The sequence below is a fragment of the Herpailurus yagouaroundi genome, unplaced genomic scaffold (genome assembly GCF_014898765.1).
Source record: "Herpailurus yagouaroundi ecotype Mexico unplaced genomic scaffold, PumYag 142, whole genome shotgun sequence".
Lineage (NCBI taxonomy): Eukaryota > Metazoa > Chordata > Mammalia > Carnivora > Felidae > Herpailurus > Herpailurus yagouaroundi.
Window position 1 is genome coordinate 62,162,396 of NW_024412397.1, and position 27,399 is coordinate 62,189,794.

The window sequence follows — 27,399 nt, forward strand, 5'->3', positions numbered from 1 at the left end:
GAGTTCAAGCCCCGTGTCAGGCTCTGTGCTGAGCTCAGACCCTGGAGCCTGCTTCAGATTCTGTGTCTCCCTCTCTCTGCCCCTCCCATGCTCATGCTCTGTCTCTCTCTATCTCTCAAAAATGAATAAATGTTAACAAAAATTTTTTAAATAACATCCAAGAAATCTATAGAGGAAAAAATTTAACAAATGATATGAAAGCTCTATACCCAGTAAATTACAAAAGAATTTAAATAAGACATAAATAAACACATCATATTCATGGATTAGAACACTTCTCCCTTAAGTGAACTATATATTCAATGCAATCTCAATCAAAATACCAGCAGGATTTTTATAGAAATTGACAAGCTAATTCTAAAATGTATGTGGAAATTCAAAAGACCTAGAACAGCCAAAATGATGTTGAAAAAGAAAAGCGAAGCTGGAGGAGTTCACACTACTAATTTTAAGACTTACTACATGTTGCAGCAATCGAGACAGTGTATTGTTGGCGAAAGAAGGGACATGGAGTTCAGTGTGATACAGAATTGAGAGTCCAGGAATAGACCCACATGTATATAGTCTATCTCAACAAAGGTACCAAAGTAAGTCAGTGGGGAAGGTTCTTTGCAATAAATATGCTGGGGAAGCTGGATACCCATATGGAAAAAAAATGAATCTTGACCCTTTCCTCACACCATACTCAAAAATTAACTCAAATGAATCATAGACCTAAATGTAAGAACTATGACTCTAAAACTTACAGAAGAAAACTTGAGGGATATATATATATATATATAATATATATATATATAATATATATATATATATTATATATATATATATATATTTTTTTTTACTTTGGGTTAGGAAAAGATTTCTTAGAACACACAAAAAAAGCATAAATGCTAAAAGGATAAAATTGATTCACTGGGCATCAGAAAATTTAAAACTTTGCTCATCAAAAGACACTTTAGAAAATGAAAATGCAAGTTCCACTTTAGGAGGAAATATTTGCAAAACCTAGAGCTGACAAAAGACTTAAATCCAGACAATTTTTTAAATCCCTTATTCTTGTAAAAGAAATAAAACTCCATACTAAGAAGGCATACAACCCAGTTTTTTTTTAAGTGGGCAAAATACTTGAACAGACACTCAAAAAGACGATACGCAAGTTGCTAGCAATCACATGAAAAGATGCTCAAACTCATTGGTCGTCAGGGAAATGCAAACTGAAGCCACAATTAGATGCCATTGCACACTCACCAGAGTAATTCAAATTCAAAAGACTGACAGAAGCAAGCATGGGAGACCATGTGGCGAAACTAGAACGCCTAGACACTGACCTCTTGACAATGTAAAATGGAATAGCCACTTTGGAAAACAATGCAGCAGGTTGGGGGGGGATGCTGTTGGGGGTTTTTTTGGTTTTGTTTTGTTTTGTTTTGTTTGTTTTGTTTTGTTTTTGAAAGACAGCACACATGCAACTGGGGGAAGAGCAGAGGGAGAGAGAGAGAGAGAGAGAGAGAATCTTAAGCAGGCTCTATGGCCCAGTGCAGAGCCCCACGTGGATCTCACGACTGTGAGATCATGACCTGAGCCGAAATCAAGAGTCAGGCACTTAACCGACTGAGCCACCCAGTGTTCCAGTGCATCAGTTTCTTAAAGTTAAACACCTACCGGGGCACCTGGGTGGCTCAGTCGGTTGGACATCTGACTTCGGTGCAGTTGGTGAGTTTGAGCCCCGCGTTGGGGTCTGTGCTGACAGCTCAGAGCCTGGAGCCTGCTTCAGATTCTGTGTCTCCCTCTCTCTCTGCCCCTCCCCCACTCACAGTCTGTCTCTCTCCCTCTGTCTCTCAAAAATAAATAAACATTCACAAAAAATTTTTAAGTTAAACACCTACCATATAATCCAGCAATTCCACTCTGGCTATCAACCCAGTCTGGTACACAGATATTCCTAATGGCACTATTCATAACAGTCAAGAGCTGGAAATAACCCAAATGACCATCAACTGATGAATGAATAAACAAAACAAGGTATATTCATACAATGGCGTAGAACTCAGCAATTTTTAAGAAGGAACAGACTGGGGCGCCTGGGTGGCGCAGTCGGTTAAGCGTCCGACTTCAGCCAGGTCACGATCTCGCGGTCCGTGAGTTCGAGCCCCGCGTCAGGCTCTGGGCTGATGGCTCGGAGGCTGGAGCCTGTTTCCGATTCTGTGTCTTCCTCTCTGTCTGCCCCTCCCCCGTTCATGCTCTGTCTCTCTCTGTCCCAAAAATAAATAAACGTTGAAAAAAAAATTAAAAAAAAAAAAAAAGAAGGAACAGACTGCTAAAATATACATAACAAAATGGGTGAATCTCTAAAATAATCATGCTGAGTCAAAGAAACCAGACACAAAAAGACAAGGTGATTGCATCTATATGAAATTTCTAGAAAAGGTAAAGCTGTGGAGACAGAAGTAGATGAACGGTGTCTGAGACCCGGGGTTGGGGCGGAGCTTGGCACCAGAGAGGGGTGAGGAGATGATGGAGGCGTTCTAAAACTTGATTGCGTTGGTGGTTGCACGACTTTGTAAGTAAATGGGTGAATTTTGTAGTATGTATAGTATACCTCAAAAGCTGTTAAAAATGATTCTAAGAATAGTTAAAGTAGGCTGTCCTAAAGGAGAAAAAAATAGACGAGTGTGGTGTACGTTGTACATTTGCGTTTGCCCTCACTGGGAACAGCCATCCAGCAAAGGAGAAGGAAGCCAGCTGGCTTCAGAGCAGGCTTTGGAATCCAGGGTCGACCACTTCCTAGCCAAGAGAGCTTGAGCAAGTATCAAGTATCCGTAATCAACTCATTCTGTCCTCAGTAAATGGGAATGGAATCACCTACATGGCAGGGGTGTCTCTGATGAGAGCTTGTATATAAGGCCCTTAGAATACTGCCTAGAACACACACACAGAATACTGCCTAGGTATGACCTCTTTTTTTTAATCTTTATTTATTCTTGAGAGAGAGGAGAGGGCAGAGAGAGAGGGAGAGAGCATCCCAAGGAGGCTCCGTGCTGACAGCGGAGAGCCCACCTCAGGGCTCGAACTCATGAACCATGAGATCATGACTTGAGCAGAAGTCAGAGGCTTAACCGACGGAGCCACCCAGGTGCCCCAGCAGGACCTCTTTTCATACGTGGTAACCTGCTGAGATTGCTGCCCAGGGTGGGTCATAGGACATGGATGAGGGGACTGCTAGTGATTTAATGTTTGGCTTTTCTTTTAACATAGTTTCTAAAAGCTGTTTCTCAATAGAATTTTAGACATACTGTATTGAATTAGATTTGAGGACGGACAGAGATTACAAATAACAGAACGATAGTGTCGGCAGGCATGATATCCACCACATATATCTGAAAAAAACAAATGACAAAAACCTATTCAGTCTTTCTGTTAGCCAAGGGATAAAATTGAGTGTGTGTATTTTAAATGAATCAGACCTCAACTTGAGCTTTAGAAAATCCCATGTAAATAAAGGGCTTCTGACCTTCCCACTGCCTATTCCTAAGGTCCGTGCGATTGTGGTGGTGGACGTTATCCACTGTGTTCCCATAGAAAGATCCAGCAAACATTTGTTTGTGCTTCAGCTTGTTCCAGAAAGGATTGAGTGCTGCTTACAAAGTTGTAATACAAGGTAATGAAATATGTGAAAACGCAGGAGAAGGAAGTTAGGATCAGGAGAGTAAGTTACGTGGAACCGAAAGTGGAGTTAGAATCCAAAGCGTAAGGCTTGGAGACCTTGTATATAAGGCCCTTAGAATACTGCCTAGAACACACAAGGCACTCAGTAAATACTAGGTATGACCACTTTTTTTTAATCTTTATTTATTCTTGAGAGAGAGGAGGGGGCAGAGAGAGGGGGAGAGAGCATCCCACGGAGGCTCCGTGCTGACAGCAGAGAACCCAACTCAGGGCTCGAACTCAAGAACCATGAGATCATGACTTGACACGCATGAAGACTGACCCCAAAACAGGACCTCAGCGCTTTCGTGCGGTCAACTCAGTGACATAAATGAAAACAGCCCAAGAGCCAGAGGGTCCCTGTGATTAAAAATTAATAATAAAATATAAAAAGCGGCTTTGAGAGATGCAGAAAAAGTATTCCCGATACTAATACTGGAGAGAGATTTTCCGTAGTCGTCTTAGAAGGGATATTAGGTAATGAGTATGAAGAACATCTTTACACTCAACCCAGGGAGGGGTTCCATCCACACCACATGTGAAAGCTCTCCTTCAAGACCTGTGTGTGTATGATTTTTACTTTCTTTTTTTTAATTTTTTTTTAATGTTTATTCATTTTTGAAAGAGAGAGACAGAGCACAAGCAGGGGTGGGGCGGAGAGAGAGCGGGACACAGAATCTGAAGCAGGCTCCAGGCTCTGAGCTGTCAGCACAGAGCCCGACACGGGGCTTGAACTCACAAACCGGGAGATCATGACCTGAGCCGCCGAAGTCGGATGCTCAACCGACTAAGCCACCCAGGCGCCCCTGGTTTTTAGTTTCTATAACACAACTCAAACCCCTTTGGTTTTTTTTTTTTTTTTTTTTTTTTATTTTTAAATGTGAAGAGCATTGACACACAATGTGACATTAGTTTCAGCTGTACAACTCAGTGACTTGATAAGTTTATAGGTTATGCTATGTCAAATCCTTTTAAATAAGAATAACATAAATGTGTATTTCAGTTGCTAAATATATGAAGATCACAAGGCAATTTTTGTTCAGTAATACAGAAGAAAATTAAGAAATGTCTGTAATTTTCTTTTTTTAAGTTTATTTATTTATTTTTGAAGAGAGAAAGAAAATCCCAAGCAGGCTCCATGCTGTCAGCATAGACCCCCCACCCCCACCCCCGTGGTGGCTTGATCTCATGACGGTGAGATCATGACCTGAGCCAAAACCAAGAGTCGAACACTCAGCCAACTGAGCCACCCAGGTGCCCCAAGAGTTTTCTTTTTATACTCTCAACTTCTACATATTCTCAGTTGTCAGAAGCAAATTACATTTCTCTGTGAATCATCCTTCTTTTTTCAGACACATACACACACACGCACAACACTGAAATTATTTTTATTTAATACTCTTCATCTTAGTTGCTAATGGAGGCATACCAAAATTATTCCTCATATTTATTTCCCAGTTGGTTTAGCAAACACGTGAAAATTCTAGCCTGGCTCTGGACAACTGTTTAAATATAGCTGGAAAAGCTGAATTGGCTGACTGAATAATGATGTTACAGAATCATTTCTTTATTTGTTGTGATATTTTTCATGGAGGTAGTGGTACTGTGGCTATGTCTTTTAAGAGCCTTTGTCTGTTAGAAACAATGTTGAAACAAAACGATACGATGTAAGAGATGTGCTGCAAAATAGGAAATGTGGGGGGAAAGCCATGAGTTATTAAAAGAGAGAGAGAGAGAATTGGCCATGTGTTGATAAATGTCCGGAGGCTGAGGAATGAGAGGCCTGGGGAATTCTTCTCTCTGCTTTTGTAAGTTTGAAATTTTCCCTAGTAAAAGGCAGAAGCAACAGCAGTAGCGGCTCTGGAATTTTCCATGAGGTTTTTAGAACCCCTTAAAAGTAAACATGGAGTGGGGTGCCTGGGTGGCTCAGTTAGTTAAGTGTCTGACTTCAGCTCCGGTCACGGTCTTGTGGTTGGTGAGTTCAAGCCCCGTGTCGGGCTCTGTGCTGACAGCTCGGAGCCTGGAGCCTGGAGCCTGGAGCCTGCTGTGTCTCCCTCTCTGTCTGCCCCTCCCCCTGCTCTCACTCTGTCTCTCAAAAATGGACAAACGTTAAAAAAAAATAAAAGTAAACATGGAGAATCCAGGCTCTCTCTGTCGATCTCTAGCTCTGTTCTAGTCCGACATCTTTGGTCACCAATTAGGAAGCTGAAACAGAGAGACTTGTTTTTGTGTTCATCTGGTGTTGTCCAGATCATCTGCTTTAAAACCACAGTGCCTGCGATTCCCGTTCTGCTACTGCTATGAACACGGACCTCAGAAATCCTGTATCTTGGATCTTGATTCAAGCACTGCTTTGTAATTCTGTCTCAGAGGCTTCAGCTCAGACTGCTGACAGAAAAAATGATTCTGACACTTGATAAAGACAGTCAGGAACTTTATTCAAGAGACTGTTGCACTTGGGGTTTGCAGGAGGGGGAGAGAGATGGGGCTTAACTCTGAATATCACCATGACACGGGAGTTATCACTGTCTTCCGAGACCAGACCATCTTGACAATATCAAGTAGACTAGTTTTCATTTGGGGTGTGTGTGTGTGTGTGTGTGTGTGTGTGTCTTCATATGGCTCTTAGAAGGAAAAAAAAATTTTAAGGATGCTGATAAAAACTCCGTCAATGGAGTGACAGGAGCAGTGGTGGGAGACACCAGAAGGAACCACAAATCGAGGAAGATAAAAATTGAGAGGTTCAGCATCTCTCCTTCATATGGAGTTCCCCTTCGTTGTCAGCTGTGGATAGTTTGGATTTGTTAATGACAACAGGCAGCCAGACAGATGACACGTGTAAAGATGTGGCAAACCTTTAAAGATTGTTCCTGATTCTAGGCAGTCAGAACCTCATGAAGCTTAAGCTCAGGGCCCCTCAGTCCTACTGCCCCTTCTAGGGTTTTGTACTGAATTGCGTACTCATGATTTTATTCTTCTTTTTTCAAAGAGGCCCCCACAGTACTTGGATCCGCCCTTGTATGGAATTGTGAATCTCCAACAAAAGAACCAGCCCTTTATTTTTTTTTTTCTCCAAAAAATCAATGCTGATTCTTAGAGAACATGGCAGCCACAGTGAACATAAGGCATCAGAAGCCCCAGACCCTTTCGTGCAGATCAGAGATGGAATTGGGTGCTGCCTAGGGCTGCCGGGAAGGGCTGATGACTGATGTGGGAAGGGATATAAAAATGCTAATGAACGGGTTTGTGAAATTTTACATAACTTCTTTTATATTTAGCAGCTGATGTGTTGTCATTTGGTTCCATAGCACTGCTAATTTAATTTGGGTAATTTTGGAAATAAGAATTCATAAAGCCACCTCTTACTTCGAGAGAAGGAAAGTTCTCGGCCTCCTTTTCAGGGAGGGTGCTCCTTGCCGTAATGGATGAAGTTGAGCTTTGCGCTCAAATGGGCTTGAGGGAACCAAAATCACAGTTCAACATTTAACTCACAGTTTTAAAAAATGCCAAAAAGCAGTGAATTAGCATCCCCGAAGAGTGAAATTTTAAAGGTTTCCTTCTGGTGTACCTAGTGCTTCTGGGCCGAATTTGACCCATCTGTTCAGTCATGCCCATTCCTAATCATGGCTCAGCAGCTAACACAAACTTATCATTGTAATAGGCATGATTTTTCATTGCTGAAGTGACATTACCACTAGACAGGTGACCGAGTACTAAAAACCTTAAAATTATTCTTAAAATGGCTGTCGTATGTATAGTTGGTGAATGCCAGAAAATTACTTTTGACTTGTAATTTTCATTTGGGGGAACTTCCTGGAACAACAAGAATGTGTGACCTGTTGATGTGAGCGATGATCACAGAGGTGCATGTTTTCGTCACGCTGATCGCAAGCCCTGTGTGGTGTATATGGCGTGTAACATCGACTCAAAGAAAACGGTTCATGCGCTACCTCCAAAAATTTTTTTGGCAGTTTCTTTTTACTTTTACCTTTTGAAAAGATGATAACACATGTGCTTTCTTCTTTGTAACTTTTTCCGATTTTAGGAATTCTTTGATCACGTGAAGAAGCTTTGGGACGATGAAGGCGTGAAGGCGTGCTTTGAGAGGTCCAACGAATACCAGCTGATAGACTGCGCACAATAGTAAGTCAGCTTCTGATCAAGGCCTGGCCTGTCTGAAGCTCCCCTTGCACCCACAGTTCGCTGCCCTCCCAGAGTCGATGGTGTCTCTTCAGTGCAAGGAACAAAGCATTAACATCTTACTACAGAAATCAGCTTTTAAAGTGGCACACATTTGGTGGATGGAAAACTAAAAATCCAATAGGAATCAGAAGCAGGTGTATTCCTTTTACCCTGATCAGTGTTTTTAGTTCTGTTCATTTTTTTGCTTTCTATAAAATTACAGGTATTTCCATAAATTAGACTGCACTTAGATATTCACTGTTATATATTCATTTTGGAGCAGGGCCCCCAAATTAAATTTTAAAATAATATCAGGGCACCTAGGTGGCACAGTCCATTGAGCATGTGACTTTGGCTCAGGTCATGATGTCATGGCTCGTGAGTTCGAGCCCCACATCAGGCTCTCTGCTGTCAGTGCAGAGCCCGCTTTGGATCCTCTGCCCCCCTCTCTCTCTGCCCCTCCCCTGCTCACATTCTCTCTCTCAAAAATAAATAAAACATTTTTTAAAAATACTAATAAATAAAATAATATCGACATCTGCAGTTGTGCCCAAGCTCTCACTTAAAGTACTAAGTGATCATCTTATACAGTCAGAAGTAGACTAGAACCTTGAAAGTAGGTGGTAATTAATATAGTAAGTAAAGACTTGATGAAAAAAATGTAAGAAGAGAAACAAGAAATAAGGAAAGGGGGGGCGCCTGGGTGGCTCAGTTGGGTAAGCATCCGACTTCGGCTCAGGTCATGATCTCACAGTTTGCGAGTTCAAGCCCCGCATCGGACTCTGTGCTGATAGCTTGGAGCCTGGAGCCTGCTTTGGATTCTGTGTCTCCCTCTCTCTGCTCCTCCCCCACTCATGCTTGCGTGCGCGCTCTCTCTCTCTCTCTTCTCTCTCCCTCTCTCAGAAATAAAGAAACTTAAAAAAAAAAAAAAAAAGAAAGAAAGAAGGAAGGAAAATACTGGTGCCTAGGCTGGCTCACTGTTTTTCCCTGAAATGCTCGTTTTCCTATTTCATTTTGCTATTTTAGCCTCATTCTATATCTGTTCGTCAATAACGGGCCTGAGAAGAATGTTAATCAAGAAGCTCTAGATATGTTTGCTATTTTGATAAAAACTGTATTTAAAGTTGTTTTATATAACTCTTGGGGCGGCAAGAAATGAGTGCTTTTACATTTTAAGTCTGTAAACTCTAAAACTTCATACGTGTGGAAGAGATTTCATGAGCATACAATCTGGGAATTCACAATATTTGTTACCCACCTATGGAGCTACGCCCTGAATACTGATTTCAAGGAGAGGATAGTTGTGTGGCCGCCCATAGGAGTTCAGGCAGCATCATCTTGTGACGGACACTGAGAGAAGCCAATAAAAAGGGCCCAAGGAGAGGTGCTGGGTGTGTCCCAGGCAGGGACGGGAAGCCAGTCTGAAGGCAGATGGGTAATGGAAGAGTAGCCGTAAACAGATGAGAGAGAGGTCAGTGGAGCCAAGTGCCAAGGTCATGCCAAGGAACTTGGATTTGCCTCCAAATGCAGTGAGTGAAAGTCGACTCAATAAGTGACGTTGTCAGGGTCACTCTGACTGCTGTGTGGAGAATTAAAAGAAGGAAACAAGGACCCGAGTGGGATGCCTTGGGTCGTGGAGGCGAGCCCTGGGGCACAAACGGGCAGATCTAGATGGTGGGTCAAAATGCAGGAGGCGGAGGAAAGTGGGGATCGAGGATGACAACAGGATAGGTCATGGTGCCATTTATTGAGATGGAGGAACCTGGGACGTATTATGGGAGGACAGGGGACAGTACCGAGCGCCGGTTTGAAGAAATTAAGTTAGCGATCCCAAAGGCAGATGAAGCAGGAGCCTGGAGCTCACAATGGAGACTGGCAGGGTATATAGAGGAGAGGGTCCTGGACATGGAAATTCAATCCTCAGAGGTTGGTTTCAGGAAGAGGGGGAGCCTAAAACCACATCTGAGAAGTAGATGGAGAGGGAGTCCTTTAGAGGACGGAAGAGGATCTTGGGGTTGAGATGGGGGAGGATTGATGGCGTTACAATTTACTTAACTTCCTTCTTACGATGACCAAGAACTGGCTCACCCCCCACCACAGTCCACAAGCAGGTGGTCCTCAAGCATTTGGTGAGCAGCAGGTACATCTAGGGAGCGGTCTCGGCATGGCACACACCTGTTGCATACACCCTGAGGTGAGCATTAATGACCCTCCACTGTATATACTAAAGAAACCCTTCACTGATTGAAATTTTTCATGAACTAGAAAAGTATTTAAAATTCCTCTTCTTCAAGTTCTGCCTTAAATCAACATTCCCTTTTCAAATTGGCGTGCCCCTTAGTTTACATTGGTGAATACATCACTGTGGTTTTTCTCACGTCGTGTGGTACGTTTAGACTGGTTTAGATTTGGGTGTGGAGTGGGACAAGCTTCCCAGGGGAGCTCGGACTCACCCTGGGAGGGTCTCAGGAGGCACTCCACTTCCCAAAGGGCCTCTCATCTCTCCTTCCAGCTCTTACTCGCTCTTTCTCGAACATATCATCTCAGAGTCATGGAAAGGCCATGGCAGTGTTAGACAGATGGAAAGACTATCTGAAGTCAATGCTAGCAATGGGAATTTCAAGCACAGTTCAAAATAATTTTAAAATTCACATACGTTGGCATTTGAAGTTGATGTGAATATGTGCTTTATCATCGTTTTCCCGTATTTCTTGAGCAGGAACATCATGAGCAAACACCACAGTGCTACTCAGTGTCAAGTTAGGAATTTCTCTTTCTTAAAAAAAAGAGAAACTGGGGCGCCCGGGTGGCTCAGTTGGTGAAGCGTCCAACTTCAGCTCAGGTCATGATCTTGCGGTCCGTGAGCTCGAGCCCTGCATGGGGCTCTGTGCTGACAGCTCAGAGCCTGGAGCCTGTTTCAGATTCTGTGTCTCCCTCTCTCTCTCTCTCTCTCTCTCTGCCCATCCCCCCTCTCATGCTCTGTCTCTCTCTTTCTCAAAAATAAACATTAAAAAAAATTTTTTTTTAAGAGAAACAGACAACTTAGTCTCCTACCACTCCAGGAATAAAAATCATGACTTAATTTAAGGTAGAATATGCAAATATAAATTTTTTACAAGGAAGAAGTAGAGCCTTGACAAGAGGCAGGATTCAGATCTCAGCTCTGCCACGACCATTGTGTGAGACTCTGGACAAACTCATGGGAACAGACATGGGTCCCATTCTCATTCAGTTCCCATAGGATTAAATAGGTATATACCAAAGTCCTCTAAATGGTGCTTGGCACATGGGTGAGGCCCACATAAGCTCCTGATGTTATGTCACCAGCATGGAAGCTGAAGTCCAGAGAGGTAAACTAAGGCACTTAAGATCACAGTTTCCCAGAAACAGGTGGCACACAGCCACGACCTTCAGTCCCGTCCTTTCAGATTACCGAGAGCCATGGCACAAAGTGCTTGTGCGTGAGGTCAAGACTCCAGGCTCATCAGGAATGAGGCACCAGTGCTTCATTATGCTTTCTTGACTCGGGGCCTGGCAGAATCACAGGAAGCGATTCCCCCTCTAGACCTCACTAATCCTAACTTCTCCAACATTGCTTCCTTTATCTATTTTAATGCATGTGGGAATCCAGACGGATCAATACCCTTTGTCTCTTAATAGCTGTTGCTTTTCATCTAAACTCAGGTTTTGAGGTGGGGGTGAGGGATTTAAAATACAAGGAATATTTCAATAACATTGGTTAGACCCAACATACGGCTACCAAATTTCATGCTGCCAGATTGGATTTTAAGGAACAGAAGCTGGGGCGCCTGGGTGGCTCAGTCGGTTGAGCGTCCAACTTTGGCCCAGGTCATGATCTCACAATCATGATCTCACAGTCTGTGAGTTCGAGCCCCGCATCGGGCTCTGTGCTGATGGCTCAGAACCTGGAGCCTGCTTCCGATTCTGTGTCTCTCTCTCTCTCTGCCCCTTCCCTGCTCATGCTCTGTCTCTCTCTGTCTCAAAAATAAATAAAAACATTAAGAAAAAAAAATTTTTTTTTAAAAAAAGGAACAGGGGCGCCTGGGTGGCGCAGTCGGTTAAGCGTCCGACTTCAGCCAGGTCACGATCTCGCGGTCCGTGAGTTCGAGCCCCGCATCAGGCTCTGGGCTGATGGCTCAGAGCCTGGAGCCTGTTTCTGATTCTGTGTCTCCCTCTCTCTCTGCCCCTCCCCCGTTCATGCTCTGTCTTTCTCTGTCCCAAAAATAAATAAACGTTGAAAAAAAAAATTAAAAAAAAAAAAAAAGAAATAAAAAAAAAGGAACAGAAGCTGCCTTTATCAGCCATGCCCATCCCTCCAAAAAAAAAAAAAAGACATTTCAGCATCAAAACAATGAAGGGACATGATCTCAGAGGAAACCCCTGGGACGATGATCCTCAGGTCATCTTGTCCAACCCACCCGACTTTTAATTCCTCAAGGAATGTGTCTTATTCATCCTTAAATGCCCAGCCCTTAGGTGAATATTGTTTCATGAAGTCGCTGCTCAGTAGGGGCTATTTGAAATAAATGAGTTAGCAAAACAGGAGCCTGGTGTTCACTATGGTACTGATAGGAAAAGCTGGCCTGTCCCTTTAAACATACGCACCCTACCCCGGATTCAGGCTCCGTGGCCTCCTTCTTCTCCCTTGCAGATCCCCAGTGTTCTGACGCAATTTCTTTTTCCCTCTCGTTAAAATTGCTCAGAGAAACTATAGAACTTATATCTTGGTGGAAATTGAAGTCACTGTGTTACCTGGCTCAGCAGAATTGTATTTTGAACGTTCGTGCTTGTTATGAAGGGAATAATTCTCAGCCCGGTTAAAGTAACCTCTTCCGTGGCAAAAACCCTGGGAATGTTTTGGGGGAAGAGGTGCTTCTCAGTGCTGCTGAAATTCTGTTAAGGCCGAGCGGCCGGTGAGGAATCTGGGAAGAGTCTGGCGGTTCCTTAAAAGCTTAAACACAGAGGTAGCCGGCAGTTCCACTCCTGGGTATTTACTCAGAATTAAAAACATACGTCCTCACAACAACTCACACACGGATGTTCATGGCAGCATTACTCACAATAGCTAAAAAGTGCAAACAACCCAAATGTCCCTCAAGTGATGCACAAAACCTGATGCATCACACAACGAAATATCATGTGGAATAAAGAGGAATGAAACGTTGATTCATGGGACAGCATAAATGAACCTTGAAGACATTCTATTAAGTGAAAGAAGTCAGACACAAAAGGGCACATATGATATGATTCAGTTTACATGAAACATCCAGAACAGGCAAATCCACAGAAACAGAAAGTAGGTTGGTGATTGCCAGGGGCCTGGGGAAGGGGAAATTGAGAGGGACTGCTACTGGGTATAGAATTTATTTGGGGGACAATGGGAATATCCTGGAATAGTATTGGTAGTTGCACAACCTTGTGACTGTGCTAAAAACCACTGAATTGTATAATCAAAATGGTGAATTTTATGTTACATGAAATATATGTTATGTGGGTTGTATTGAATCTAAAAAAAAGAAAGATTGTGGAGGTGGGAGGGATTCAGGGCAGGAAAGGCAAAGGGAACACTCGTCAAGATTGGCCAGGGAACAGTCTCCTCGATGAGCCAGGGGTCCTCTTGTCAACATCAGATGAAAGTCTACACATGTGCTTACAAGGCCAGCTTTTTAGAAGGCCTCTGTCAATCATAAATGCATGCTACACTCCAGTTCTGCAAACACATATGAGCAAATGGGAGCCCCCAAATTATAAAGTGCCTATGGTATAAAAACAAAAAAAAAGGTATGATGATCTATATTATGCTATTTGGCATGCAAAGAGTAGAAACTTGCTCAGGCTTCTTCAAAAAGAGGGGAATTTGTTCTGAGTTTCTCTTGGAAACCACTGTTGAGTCAAAGATGCTGTGGGGACCAGCTCTTCTGTTCCTGCTGTGTGGACATTTCAGCTTGGCTTTGCTCCTAATGGCAGGTCCACTCTGCAACTGCAGGCCAGGTCCCAGAGGAAGCAGAGAGATCAGCTTTGCTAAAAGGGAGACAGCCTGCGTCTGGCCATGATCCCAGCCTGCTCACATGGTGGCCCCACCTGCTGTCCCTGGGCGGTCAGTGGCCACACCCACGTCCCTGAGCAGAGGCTGCGGTAAGGCAGGGCAACCAGGCTGCACTGTCTGACGCCAGGACAGACCGATTTGGCTAGAGGATTGTGGGAACAGTCATCATAACTGAGCATTAAGTATTGTACTTTGGGTAAAAATGAATGTCTTTGAAGCACCAAGCAAGCCGTACAAATAACTAGAGATTATATTTTATACAGAATTGCCCAGTTCCCACTGTGAAAATTAAAAGACAATCTCTCCTGCATTATCCCCCAAAATGCATTTCCTCTAAGTCCTAATAATAAGTGATTATGTAGCCATGGAAACAGCTATTTTGGGAGAAAGCAAATCAGAGAAAATTGGATCTTTAGAACAGGTTTATACAATCAGACTTCGCTTAATGTAGCTTGAAACTCTGTTGCTCAGTGCAGGTCCCAGTGCTTTGTACTGATTGTTTACATGATAAGCACCTCTGGGAGTGCATCCATTTGAATAATGGGTTTTAGAATACTCTCAGAGAGAATATTCCAGAAAAAAAGGAAAGAATTGCAAGAAAGGTACAGTGATTTTCTTCTATGCCCCTGTCTGCCTTTGGCCATCTCTCAGGAGTCTTGGGGACCACATTGACCACATTGACCACATTTACTCTCTAGGACTGATTTTGTTCTCATGGCTCCCAAGTCCCCAGATTTAAGCTTTCAGGACAATCAGGAAATCATTAGCAAACATGAAGTCTCAGCTGCAAAGCTGTTTTTTTGAGGTCATCTTCAAGTCAACGAAACTGTAATTTAAAATGTCCATGTTACTACACCCTGTTGAATTCATTATATATATAATCAACCAACTGGGTGCACCTACACATTGTCCTTAACACTCACGTTGATCTTTGTTTCTAGCCAAATGTATTGTCAGATTCATTTTCTTGATCTGCAGAATTGGATGCGTTCCTTTTATGGGCAGTACAGTCCATTTCTTGTGGGTCTGAAGCATGGCATCAGTGGCAGGACAAAGTAGATGGACCAAATACCCCAGAGTCAGTCGGTCAGCCCCTGGTTGTTTCCATTTTCTTCCGGGCCCGTTTGGAAACCCTGTCCTGAGAAGGAATTTTTAAGAGGGCTTGCTTAACACCAGGGCTTCTGTGTGAGTAGGAAGCCTGCACTTCTTCTCCTGTGTCTCCTTCTCACACTCACCTGATACACACGCACGACACTGCTCACAGCAGATGTGTGGGGTGTTTTCCCACACCAAGTGATTCCCCACAACACCAGCTGGGTGTCCTACAATTTAACTCAGTGCAGATGCTGTCTACCCCGAGACCGCGTCAGATCCCACGGGTTGCGGGCTCAGTCCCACGAGGCTGCCCCCGACTTCAGACGCCAGTCTCAAGCGATAGGTCTCCAGGTTATCTATAGCTTCTGCTCTACTACTGACGACTCACAGAACTCAAGGTCACTTACTTACATTTACTGGTTAATTAAAGGAAGTGATAAAGGATATACATGGACAGCCACACGAGGAGATGCACAGGGCGAGGTCTGGGAGGGTCTCGAGCACAGGAGCTTCTGTCACCATAGAATTGGGATGTGTCACCCTCCCGGTACATGCATGTGTTCACCAACCTCTCCAGACCTTGTACTTTGGGATTTTTATGGAGGCTTCACCATGTAGGCATGAACTGTCCTTAACTCCAGCCCTTCTTCCCTTCCTGGAGGATGGGGTAGGCAGGAGCTGAAGCCAAGCTTCTAGTCATGGCTTGGTCCTTCTGGTGACCAGCCCCATCAGGGAGCCCACCCAGAGTCGCCTCATTGAAACAAAAGACACTCCTATCACACGGGAAGGTACAAGGAATTTAGGAGCGCAGTGTTAAGAACGGGGGCCCATGACCAAATATTAGAATGGAAAATGCTCCCAGTGCTCTTATCACTTAGGAATTTACAAGAGTTTCAAAAGCTCTGTGCCAGGTATCAGGATCAGAGATCCTGACTATCTCACATGTGTAAACAAATGTTTCAAATCTTTCAGGAAAACTACTCCCTTGAGTAGAGGATCCTAGTTGGTTCCCCTGCATCATCTCATTGAATTCAGGCTTCTTATAAAGAGAGGATGCTGAGATGGGGCTCCAAGTCCTGTCCCTTCCGGCACGTCACAGTAGTTTCTGGTGTTTCCCATTCAGTAGATATTGTTAGATTCATTTTGAAGCTGTGAAGATCAAGCCTTTGAAGTATATATGATTAAAAAAAAAAGTGTTATAATAATGTTTTTCCTGCCTTAGCTGTATGTCCCCAATTATTTCTAGAAATAGGACTTTTGTCAAACAGTGTCCTGTGAGGGGTGCCAGTAGTGAAGAGGGGGTCAGCAGCAACGAGGAGCCTCGCAACACCCTTAACCTCTCTCCCATGCTCTTTTGCGGTGGCTCAGTGAGTGCCAAGAAACACTCCCGGGGCCCACTTTAAAGACTAAGGCCAGGGGCGCCTGGGTGGCTCAGTCGGTTAAGCGTCCGACTTCAGCTCAGGTCACAATCTCGCGGTCCGTGAGTTCGAGCCCCACGTCGGGCTCTGGGCTGATGGCTCAGAGCCTGAAGCCTGCTTCCGATTCTGTGTCTCCCTCTCTGTCTGCCCCTCCCCCGTTCATGCTCTGTCTCTCTCTGTCTCAAAAATAAATAAACATTAAAAAAAAAATTTTTTTTTTTAAATAAAGACTAAGGCCAGCTTCCAAAGCTGTAACAGCAGGACCAAAGGCAACTTGCATCAAATGCCAACTCCAAGTGGCATTTTATTAGAATAACTGTATCAAACCAAAGTGGTATTTTTTTTAATTTATTTTTTATTTATTTTTTAATGTTTACTTATTTTTGAGACAGAGACAGAGCATGAACAGGGGAGGAGCAGAGAGAGAGGGAGACACAGAATCCGAAACAGGCTCCAGGCTCCGAGCTGTCAGCACAGAGCCCGACGCGGGGCTTGAACTCACGGACCGTGAGATCATGACCTGAGCCGAAGTCGGACGCTTAACAGACCGAGCCACCCAGGCGCCCCACCAAAGTGGTATTTTATTAGAGTGAAAGTTATTTTAGATGTTCACCTTGATAACACTTACTTATCATAAGATCTATGTGGCCATTTTGATAAAAACGAAATTGAAACTCAGTGCACATAGATGACCGTTGAATCTTTCACGAGGGCTCAGCATCCAGTTTCTTCCTGCTGGGGGCAGGGTGTTTGGAAACGCTCTGGTTTATGCAGATGAGTAATAACAAATAGTAGCAAAAATAAGGGTTTTTTTTTTTTTTTTTTTGCTCTGTAATCACAAGAAACATTTTAAGTTAAATTATGCAGCATGTGAAAAAAGGGAAGAGCAAGAAATTCTCTTCCAAATTGAATTCCTAATAGCCCACTCACACTTCTAAAAAGTGTCTGATAGACACTTAAGTTCTTAGATCTTTAAATTTTTTAATGCACAGATACAATCTTTAAGACAGAAATCTATTCTGTGCCACATTTTCACCTGTGACAGTTGCTGTGTGATGAGAGCCTGGGCTCCCCTGTGGGCTGGACCTCTCTGGAGCAGGGAGCTGCCTCGTCTGTGCCTCACGGGGACCTACCTTCATGGTTACACTGCTGGACAGGTGCTGTGCCGTCTACACAATGGCCAGTGCACTGCCACAGCCCCTCTCCCAGCACAGCAGCACATCTGCAAGAAGTTGAAAATGTGTGCAGAATAGCTTGGTGAGGGATGGGGTCACACAGGTGTTCACATGTTTCAAAACTCAGCAAATGTGCACTCAAGATTTGTGTTTCTTTCAACCTAAATTTTACATCAACAGAAAAAAATTGTGAATAAATGCTGATCTGTAGACAAAAATCTGCATGCTGAAGTATTTAGGAGGAAGCGAACTGATGTCTGCAATTTCTTTGAGATGTATCAAAAATAAGAGATAGATGATTTTTTAAGTATGGTAAAATGGTAATCGCAAAATCTAGATGGTGGGTACTCAAGCATCCACTATGAAATTATTTCAGGTTGTATGTTTGAAACGTTTCATAGTGAAATGTAGGGGGAGGAAAATACATGTGTACAGATGTGATCAGAAAAGATAGAAAAAAATAAATTACATAGCAACACAGGTTAACACATCAGGGATACTGCATAAGTGTAACATGCCACATAAGACATTTGCCTGTAAGAGGTTTTTATTGCAATTCTCTTAAGTATTTGATGAATTCTTTGAAATATTTCCAAGGAACCCAAGGACCTCAGATTGAAAACCACCAAATACAAGAATTAACAAAGTGTACAGCTTCAGAAAGACTTAGAGGTATGTCTTGTATTTCTAACCTTCAAAAGGTAGCTACAAAATAGCTCATAGTTATAGAAATTTACCATGTGGAGCACTATTCTGTGCACGTTTCATAAGTTAACAAATTAATCCTCGTTAATTATCCAAAGAGGAGGAAACAAAATCACCTAAGTTTACACAGGACTCTATCATGCCAGATTATTACTTGATTTATCGAGTATTTCAAATCTTAAACCTAAAGATGCAATGGGGTGCCTGGGTGGTTCAGTTGATTAAGCGTCTGACTTCGGCTCAGGTCATGATCTCGGCATCTGTGAGTTCAAGCCCCTCGTTGGGGGCTCTGTGCTGACAGCTTGGAGCCTGGAGCCTGCTCCAGATTCTGTGTCTCCTTCTCTCTCTGCCCCTCCACGACTCACACTCTGTCTCTCAAAAGTAAATAAACATTAAAAAAAAACAAAAAAAAACAAAAAAAAACCTAAAGATCTGAGAGATTATTTCTTAAAAGTTCAAGTTCACACATGTGTGCCAGACGTGGCCAGATGGTAAATTGTAAAAGTGATGAGTCCTGGCTCTAAGCTTATAAATAAGTGGATTTTCACAAGGGCACCCATTTTCTCAGATTCTGAAGCCTCTCTCATTTACCTTCCATTTCCATCCAATTCCTATCATGAGTATGGTTTGCAAATGAAAGCCAGGATAGTTTTTTTATAGAGGTCCTGGGGGTTCAAGAAAGGGAAAGACAACTCACCGAAGGGGGTACATATTTGTAAATCATGTATCTTATAAGGGACTTGGATCCAGAACATAGAAATAACTCCTACAGTTCAATAATAAATATAGAAGTAACTTTAACATTAACACTTTTATCAATTTTAGAAAGAGCTAAGGAGCAGAATAGACATTTCCCCAATAAGATATGTAAATGGCCAATAAACTCATGAGAAGACGCTCGGTAGCATTAGCCATTGAGAAATGCAAAGTAAAACCACCTCACAGCCACTGGGATGGCTATAATAGAAAAGCCAAATAAAAAACAAACATTGGCAAAGCATGTGGAGAAATTGGAACGCTCACATATTGCTGGTAGGAATATAAAATGGTAGGACTGCTTCCAAAAGCAGTCTGGCAGTTCCACAAAAAGTGAATCAGAGTTACCATATGACCCATCAGTTCCCCTCCCAGATATATATTCAAGAGAACCGAAAACACATCTGTACTAAAACTTCAAGACAATACTCCTAACAGCATTATTCGTAAGAGCCAGAAAGTGGAAACAACCCAAATACCCATCAATTGATGAATGGGTAAACATTATGAATGGGTCTATCCATACAATGGATGATTAGCTAGCTATAAAAAGGAATGAAGCACTGATCCAAGCTGCAACCTCGGAAACCTTGAAAACACAATGCTAAGTGAAGGAAGGCAGACACAAAAGGCCACATGCTGTATGATTCCATTTATAGGAAATGCCCAGAATAGACATCTAGAGACAGAAAATAGATTAGGGTTGCATAGCGTTGAGGGAGGGTGAGGGGACCGATGAGGAGTGACTGCCTAATGGGTACAAGGTTTCCCTTTGGAGTGATGAAAATGTCCTAAAAATAATCATGGAGATGGTTACACAACTCTGAATATGTGAAACACATTGAATTGTGCATTTCAAATGCACTTTATATTCAGATCCTCTGTTGCAACTAGCTTGTTAGATCTTAACTTGGGCTCCTGAGTAAAATTCATTTGGAGACTGCTGATAATTTGAATTTCCTAATTTCAGGGCCTTTCTATTTAATTCCAAGGCAAGGGGGAGAGACTCCATCAAAAGTAGTGAACAGTTGCTCTATTAAACTTCATATTCCTTTCCCTATACAGTGAATTCCGGCATATCTGTGTGTTTGAATTGAGTGTGGTCACAGTAATTACGCTGTGGATAGTTTTCAGTATAAGACTCCTAACATTTCACATTTTGCATATTCTTACTTTTAAAATCCGTTTAAGAGAGGAAAGAAAGGAAAAAATGAAAAAGCAAGACTACGGATTCAAAATATGATTCTCATGCTGAAAATATGTCTTAACTTCTCTAAAAAATAATCATCATGGAAATTGGCAGGTAATTTTACAAAAAGTTACTTCTGTGGTATTTTGAGTTATTCCTCTCCATGCAGGGCCTGATACAGTAACATCTCATTAAATGTTTGTTGAATGAGTAATAAACCTAACCATGTTTTAATTATTTTTTATTTTTTTTAATATATGAAATTTATTGTCAAATTGGTTTCCATACAACACCCAGTGCTCATCCCCAAAGATGCCTTCTTCAATGCCCATCTCCCACCCCCCATCAACCCTCAGTTTGTTCTCAGTTATTAGGAGTCTCTTATGCTTTGGCTCTCTCTCCCACTCTAACCTCTTTATAACCACATTTTTAAAGTTTTCCTTGTGGATGGTTCGTGTGCCAGTTCGACTGCTCACATGGAATTATTGCATACATGCCACTGTGCCTGGAGCCATGCCTGCCTCATAGCAGGTGTTCAGAAAATAGTTGTTAAACGAATGGACTTTTATAACTTTCCTTTCTCTGTGTTCTGTACCATTCATAGCCTGCCATTCTCAGGTATACGGAATTGATTTTCCTGTAAAGCTTGGGTAAAGGCACGCTATCTGTTCATGACGGCATTATTCAACATAGCCAGAAAGTGGAAACAACACAAATGTCTGTCATGTGAATGGAGAAACAAAATGTGGTCTGTACATACGATGAACTATTACTCAGCCCTTAAAAGCATGAAATATTCATAGCTACTACCTCGTGGCCTCCTTTAGGGCAGACGTGTTCACTGTCTCAAAGAAAACTGTATATATCATGGCAGAACGTTGTAGAACTACTTCCCTCCGCCCAGTAAACAACAAGAATGTGTTCACAGTATCAAGAAATTTAGTTAAAGCCTTTAAATTGGATTTAGCCAGTAAGGAAGCTGCCCTTTGACAATTTCACATTAAAGAAAGCCCTCAAAACAGGAAGAAAGGAAAAAGCCTTCCTTGAGATAGTGCATGGTGTCAGTGGTTAGAATTACATATCTTCTTTTACACCGGAACACATCGATCACATAATAATTAGAATGCATGATATCAATGAAAAGCTACCTTTCAAATCCAAGTTTCTTCTATTATTATATTAGATTGAGGAAATCTAAGCACAAAGAGAATTTCCATTTGCTCACTAGCAGTTTTATTCATATAACAACAATTAAGTGGACAGTTACGCCATTGTTTCTTAATCTATTTTATACTACTATGAATCTGGAATTAATATTTTGCATTAATGTGAATGTTCTGCATCATTTCTGGGAAGAAGAAATGAAAGAGTCTTCGTACCAAGCTACCTGAGGCAGGTGGTAACTGCTAAGAAAGAAATTACTTTGCTATACTTTGCCAAGATCCATGCAGGGACTAAATATATCTTCTTCTAAAATCTACGAGACTTAATAGGTCATTTGTGAAAAAAAATTTATTATCCTGCATTGAACATGTTAAAAACATCTCAGATCTCTTTTCAGGTAAGAAACTCAGTCAGCGTCAGGTAAATGTAGATTGGAAGGGCCAATCCCATTTCTTCCTCTGACAAATGGTGTGGTTTGAACAAATCAGCATATACTTGGTCTCTGAAAATAGAGAGCCCACGGGGTACCCCTTCTCAGAAGGCTCGCCTCGTCCAGAAGTCCCTACTGCTCCTTTCTCCACCCTTGTTCAACCACATGCTTCCAGTTAGATTCTAAAGGTCAGCTTCCTTGCAAGGACCTGGGGCAGATAGTGGGACCCGCCAGGATGGTACCGTCACAGACACACCTTTGTGAGCTGCTGCAGAAAGGAAACCCTAGGATGCTTCCAGTGAGCAGGAACCATGTTGAATGCAATTTGTGTTGGTGTCCTTATTCTATTTCCTGTAAATGACTTGGAGGAATTCACAAAGTTTCACACTGTAGCGTAAGTTGCAACTCAGTTAGCTTTGAAAATTCTCCTTTAACCCCTAAACTACTCATAAAAATACATTTTCCTTTTCCTGCAGTATGTTAAGATTTACTATTAGGTCTTATTTTCCAGATGTTAATCTTGGCTGGGACTTATTATATTTAGGACATGGTTAATCATGTCCTGAGGCAGTCTGGTAGTTCCTGGAAAAGAAACCACCACATGTTGAACTTATCTTAATGGAAAAGCTCAGCCAGCACCTTGATGCCCCAGTTGTGCAGAACCTTCCACGAGAAGAAACACCGGGGGAAATAAATACCTCTGCTTTATGGAACATTAATACATGCATCGCGTTTGCTGATTACTTGTCTCCCATCCCTGAGCCATGAACTCACTAAATATTTTTGGGCACGAGCTGGAAGATTCTAGCCCAGCCCCACTGAAGATTATAGAACAAGAATGCATATCCGTTATATTTTAGTTGAGGTATCTGGCACTTGATGGCTTAGTTCAAAACCATTTTAAAGTTAACACTTACAAGATATGTATCTATCTTTGGCTTACTTTAATTAAGCCACCAGTGTTCACTGTCTCAGAGAAAAATGAATCCTGTAATAGTACGTTGTAGTAGTATAGAAGCAACAAGAAATATTCTGCCTCGCCGTAGGGCTTTATACAATGTAAACGGAGGGTTAAAAAATAAATTATTTCTAGTAGGACCCCCCTGAATTAAGTTACATTTGGTTTCTTTTCTTTATTTTGTTTTTGTTTTTGTTTTAGAGAAAGTGGAGCAGGGAAGCAGCAGAGAGAGAGAATCTCCTGCAGGTTTCACATTCAGCACAGAATCCGACTTAGGGCTCAGTCTCACAACCCTGAGACCATGACTTGAGTGGAAATCAAGAATTGGATGCTTAACCAACTAAGCCACCCAAGCGCCCCTGTATTTGGTTTCTAATATGGTTTTGCTTAACTAAAGATACCAGCTTAAACTGACAGTCTTTATGTTCTGGCTCAAAAGCTGAATTGCAGCTTTTCCTTGACCAAAAGGAATTCCCAGGCTCAGCCTTGCAGGGGCACTAATGGCCAATGACTCCTTCCTTTTTGTATATTGTAGGGGTTAAACCAGAATTGAAAAGACTTCAAATGGTTCTCAGAATATGCGATTCCTTAGAACTAGTACTCTCTATTCTGTGGACATGAGTATTTTAAGTCACTTGACTTAAGTTTCATTTAACTGTGAGATGATGTGAGTTAAAAGCTGTGTCACACGGCAGATCAGATCCAGCATTGATGAGGGATACGGGTGCGTCAACAGCACATACTGGTTCCCGGAAGCAGCAGTAAAGACCCACCCCCACCCCCACCACCTCCCCCTACTCAGTCCAAAATAGCCCTGGGGAAGCTCTCAGCTTCTGATGATCTGTTTACATTATACACACAGGGTGCATCAACAGGAAGACAAGAGAAGGTTTTAGTGTGCAACAAAATTCACTGTCTTGTGTGCACATTAACGATTTTTTAACTCACAGGTTGTAAGCTTAATGCTCAAGTTTTTTTTAAAGTGATGTGAGAACAGCCACTTCCTGCAGAGTGGCCCCGCACGCAGCCTGGGCAGGCCACTCTGCACCCCCTGCCCATTTGCCCTAGATCTGTAGCTGTGAAATTTCTTTCCATCCGACACTGGGTCTGCAGGACGACCTACCAGTGTCCCATTAGACAGCCAGGCAGTACTAGATATTACCGTGTGGTTCTATGCAGGGAAATAAGTTTTTCTTAAAAAGAAAAAAAAAAAAAAGCATAATAAAGATTTCTGGTGAAAGGGGGAACGGTGATTGGAAAGAGGAATATATTGCTTGTTTCACAGACAGAAAATATTTCAGGTCTTTGTTTTCCTTCCGTAGTTTAGTTTCTACTCATATTCTTGTCTCCCTCTGAGGCAGGAACCCCATCGAAGGAGTAGGTTTTCTTTCTACAGAACATTCTGTAAACGGAGGAGTAACACAGAAATAGACACAGACTGCCTTCTCTGTTTTCGCTGAATCTACTCCACATGTGCCCTGTGAGATCTGCAAACGTCCATCACAAATTGCTGGGAAAAGGACAATTTAGATAATACACGTTTTTCTCTTAGTAAATTGTACAGTGAATCTGTACAGACTGTTTCAGGATTTTTTTTTTTAATGAAATTAAGCAGCCTATACCATTTTGGTCTGATTCTTTCACTCAAATTAAGGTTTTAAGATTTATTCATATGTTGAGTATGGTGATAGCTATTTATTTTCACTACTATATAGTATTCGATTATAAAAATACACCACAATTTATTTTTCTGTTCTGTTCATGGACAATTGGGTTGTTTCCAGGTTTGGGCTATGACGAATAATGATGCTGTGAACATTTTGTTCTGTAATCTCGTATACAGGCACAAGAGTTTCTCCAGGGTGGATAATCAGATAAGGAATTGGTGCTTATAGGGGATGCATATTTTAACTTTATTAGATAATGCTATTTTTCCCAAGGAGATTATATCCACTGACATTCCCAGGGAGAGTCTTCGTTGCTTTATATCTTTGCCAGAACACGCTATTTCGAGACTTTGCCTGAATTATTCTGAGGGATTTTTTTTTTTTTAATTTAGTGGTTTGGAACAGTCCTTCCTGGTGCCAAGACCTGATGCAGACCTTATTACCCACTGTTACGATCATAATTTCTCCCTTTCCAGTCTTATAAATGAAGAAATGAGGCCCAGCAAGGAGAGCTGATAGCGCTGCTCAGGACAGAAAAAAAGAACCCCATGCTCCTTGCTCAGTCAGGACCACACTGCACGCCTCTCCCTCTGCTTTCCCATTGCTTCCTTTGCTGAGAAGGTCCAAAATCATCTTAAAATAAGACTGAACTAAAAAGAGTGTAGAGTTATGCTTTAACAAAACCCAAGCAGAAAAATTAATATTTAGAGATTACTTAAAAAAAAAAAAAAGTACTGCCATTGATTTTTTTCTAAATCTAGATCTTTCTTTATTGCGAAGAGGACTGGGAAGGACTCTGGAGCCTCCCACCCAGTTCTCTGAACATCTAGGACAAGGTGATCATTGCTCCACTCGACACCAAAAGAAATCCTGGACTATCCTTAGAAAGCCAGGAGTATCTAGATTTAATTTCCAGCCTGTCATCACACGGGTAAGTTATTCAGTATAGAGAGGAAACACGAGCACCCCCACATCAGTACAGTTGGTAGATCCCAAATTAGACCATCAGGACATAGGGAATTCGGGTACTCCTAAGAGTGTTAACTCCCTGCACCACCGTCGGGACTAATAATCTAGGCGTTACCAGCCTGTATGCACAGCAATGCAGAAGTCCACTCAAATGCAACTCTCCCGTTTCTAACTCTTCCTTGTACTCATTTTAAAACGTTGACATCACGTTAACATAGTTTGAGGTACCATGACTTTGCAATTTCCCAAGGTGTGAGGAGTCTCAGAGTTTTCAATTATAGCCGTGTTCCAAAATTAAAAGGTGATAGAAACAATTATATATATAATATATACAGTAATACGGTATATGTAATGTAGCCCTTAAAGTGGTCACCAAGAAGATATATATCCAATGCCATGTTCTTTGAATGCATTCATGCATTCAACAGGAATGTATTAAGCATCTGTGTGTCCCAGAGGTTGACTGGTACCAGGTCAAGAAACAAAATGTCACCATGGGAAAATCGGAAAGGACACACTGCTACTGAGATAATCACAGATACATACATAGGTACAATTGTGGGAAGTGAAGAGGAACTCTAAAAGAGAATTCAAGGCATAACGTTTCAACCCCCCTGGAAAACTACCTGTGAGAAGTAGGATTTTAACACGCACAATAAAATTATTTTCCATATATATTTAGTTCCTTCTTTTATTTTGGAATGTCTTTAGATTTAGCAAATGATTCTTTTCCAATGAACTCAAGCCGTAGGACCCGCTTAAATATCTCAAGTTTAGCCGTTGGTATTGGTTCAAAGAAAGAAAGAAACAGAATAGGCTGTATGAACCAAATTAAAACATTTTTCTTCCCCATTTTATGGTAAAAATAATTAGCTGGCTTGACTCACAGATTTCTCTAGACAACTGTACTCTAATCAAAATTTTCTTAGAGTCCCTAAGAAGAAAGTTTCTACTTTGGATCTGAGTGTTATAGGGTACTGCAGAAGCTTTGACTAGTCCCACAATCGTACACCGTTTACAGAGGGTCCAGGACTTCCGATGTTGCGACTTTAGGACTTTTCAACTTTACAATGATGTGAAAACAATACACGTTCGGTAGAAACCATACTTGGAATTTGGATCTTCTCCCAGGTTAGCGATGTGCAGTAAAGCTCCTCGCAGTGACACAGCTCCCAGACAGCCACATGATCACAAGGATAATACCCTTGCAGCCATTCTGCAGCCATTGTGTATGTCTCTCAGTAGAGCATTCGGTCAATTACATGAGCTACTCAACACTTGATTATAAAATAGGTTTTGTGTTAGATGATTAGGCCCAAATACAGGCTAATGGAGGTATTCTGAGCACGTTTAAGGCAGGCTCAACTAAGGTATGATGTTCAATACGTTAGGTGTATTGGGGCACCTGGGTGGCTCGGTCAGTTGAGTGTTCGACTTCGGCTCAGGCCATGATCTCACAGTTCATGGGTTCAAGCCCCATGTCGGGCTTTGTGCTGACAATGCAGAGTCTGCTTCAGATTCTGTCTCTGTCTCTCTCTCTCTCTGTCTCTCTCTCTCTCTCTCTCTCTCTGCCCCTTCCCCACTCATGCTTGCTCTCTCTCTCTCTCTCTCTCCAATAAATAAACACTTAAATATTTAAATAGGGGAGATGTATTAAATGCATTTTTTTCAACTTAGGGTATTTTTCAACTTATGATGGGTTTATTGGGATATAGCACATCGTAAATCAAGGAAGGTCTGTATTCTTTCTTTACACCATGAATTGAGTCCAGAAGATTCCCATGTGCAGTCAGAATTGCCATAGGACAAAGGTTCCTTGATAATCTTACATAAACTCAAAATAATCTCCCCTTTCCTAGATACACAAAAAGAAAGCATGCTAGTCTGAAACAGACCCTGAAGGCTTACACCCTCAATGG

The 27,399-nt window shown here is 42.1% G+C and overlaps 1 protein-coding gene across 3 annotated transcripts in view; it reads left to right on the forward strand.

Annotated features, from left to right (window-relative positions):
• Positions 1 to 27,399, forward strand: part of GNAL (G protein subunit alpha L) — a 156,902-nt gene that overhangs the window by 102,735 nt on the left and 26,768 nt on the right. For all 3 annotated transcript variants that reach the window (XM_040479418.1, XM_040479420.1, XM_040479419.1), the window contains one exon: positions 7,751 to 7,848. In XM_040479418.1, coding sequence (XP_040335352.1) covers positions 7,751 to 7,848 — 98 coding nt within the window. The remainder of the gene's footprint in view (positions 1 to 7,750; positions 7,849 to 27,399) is intronic.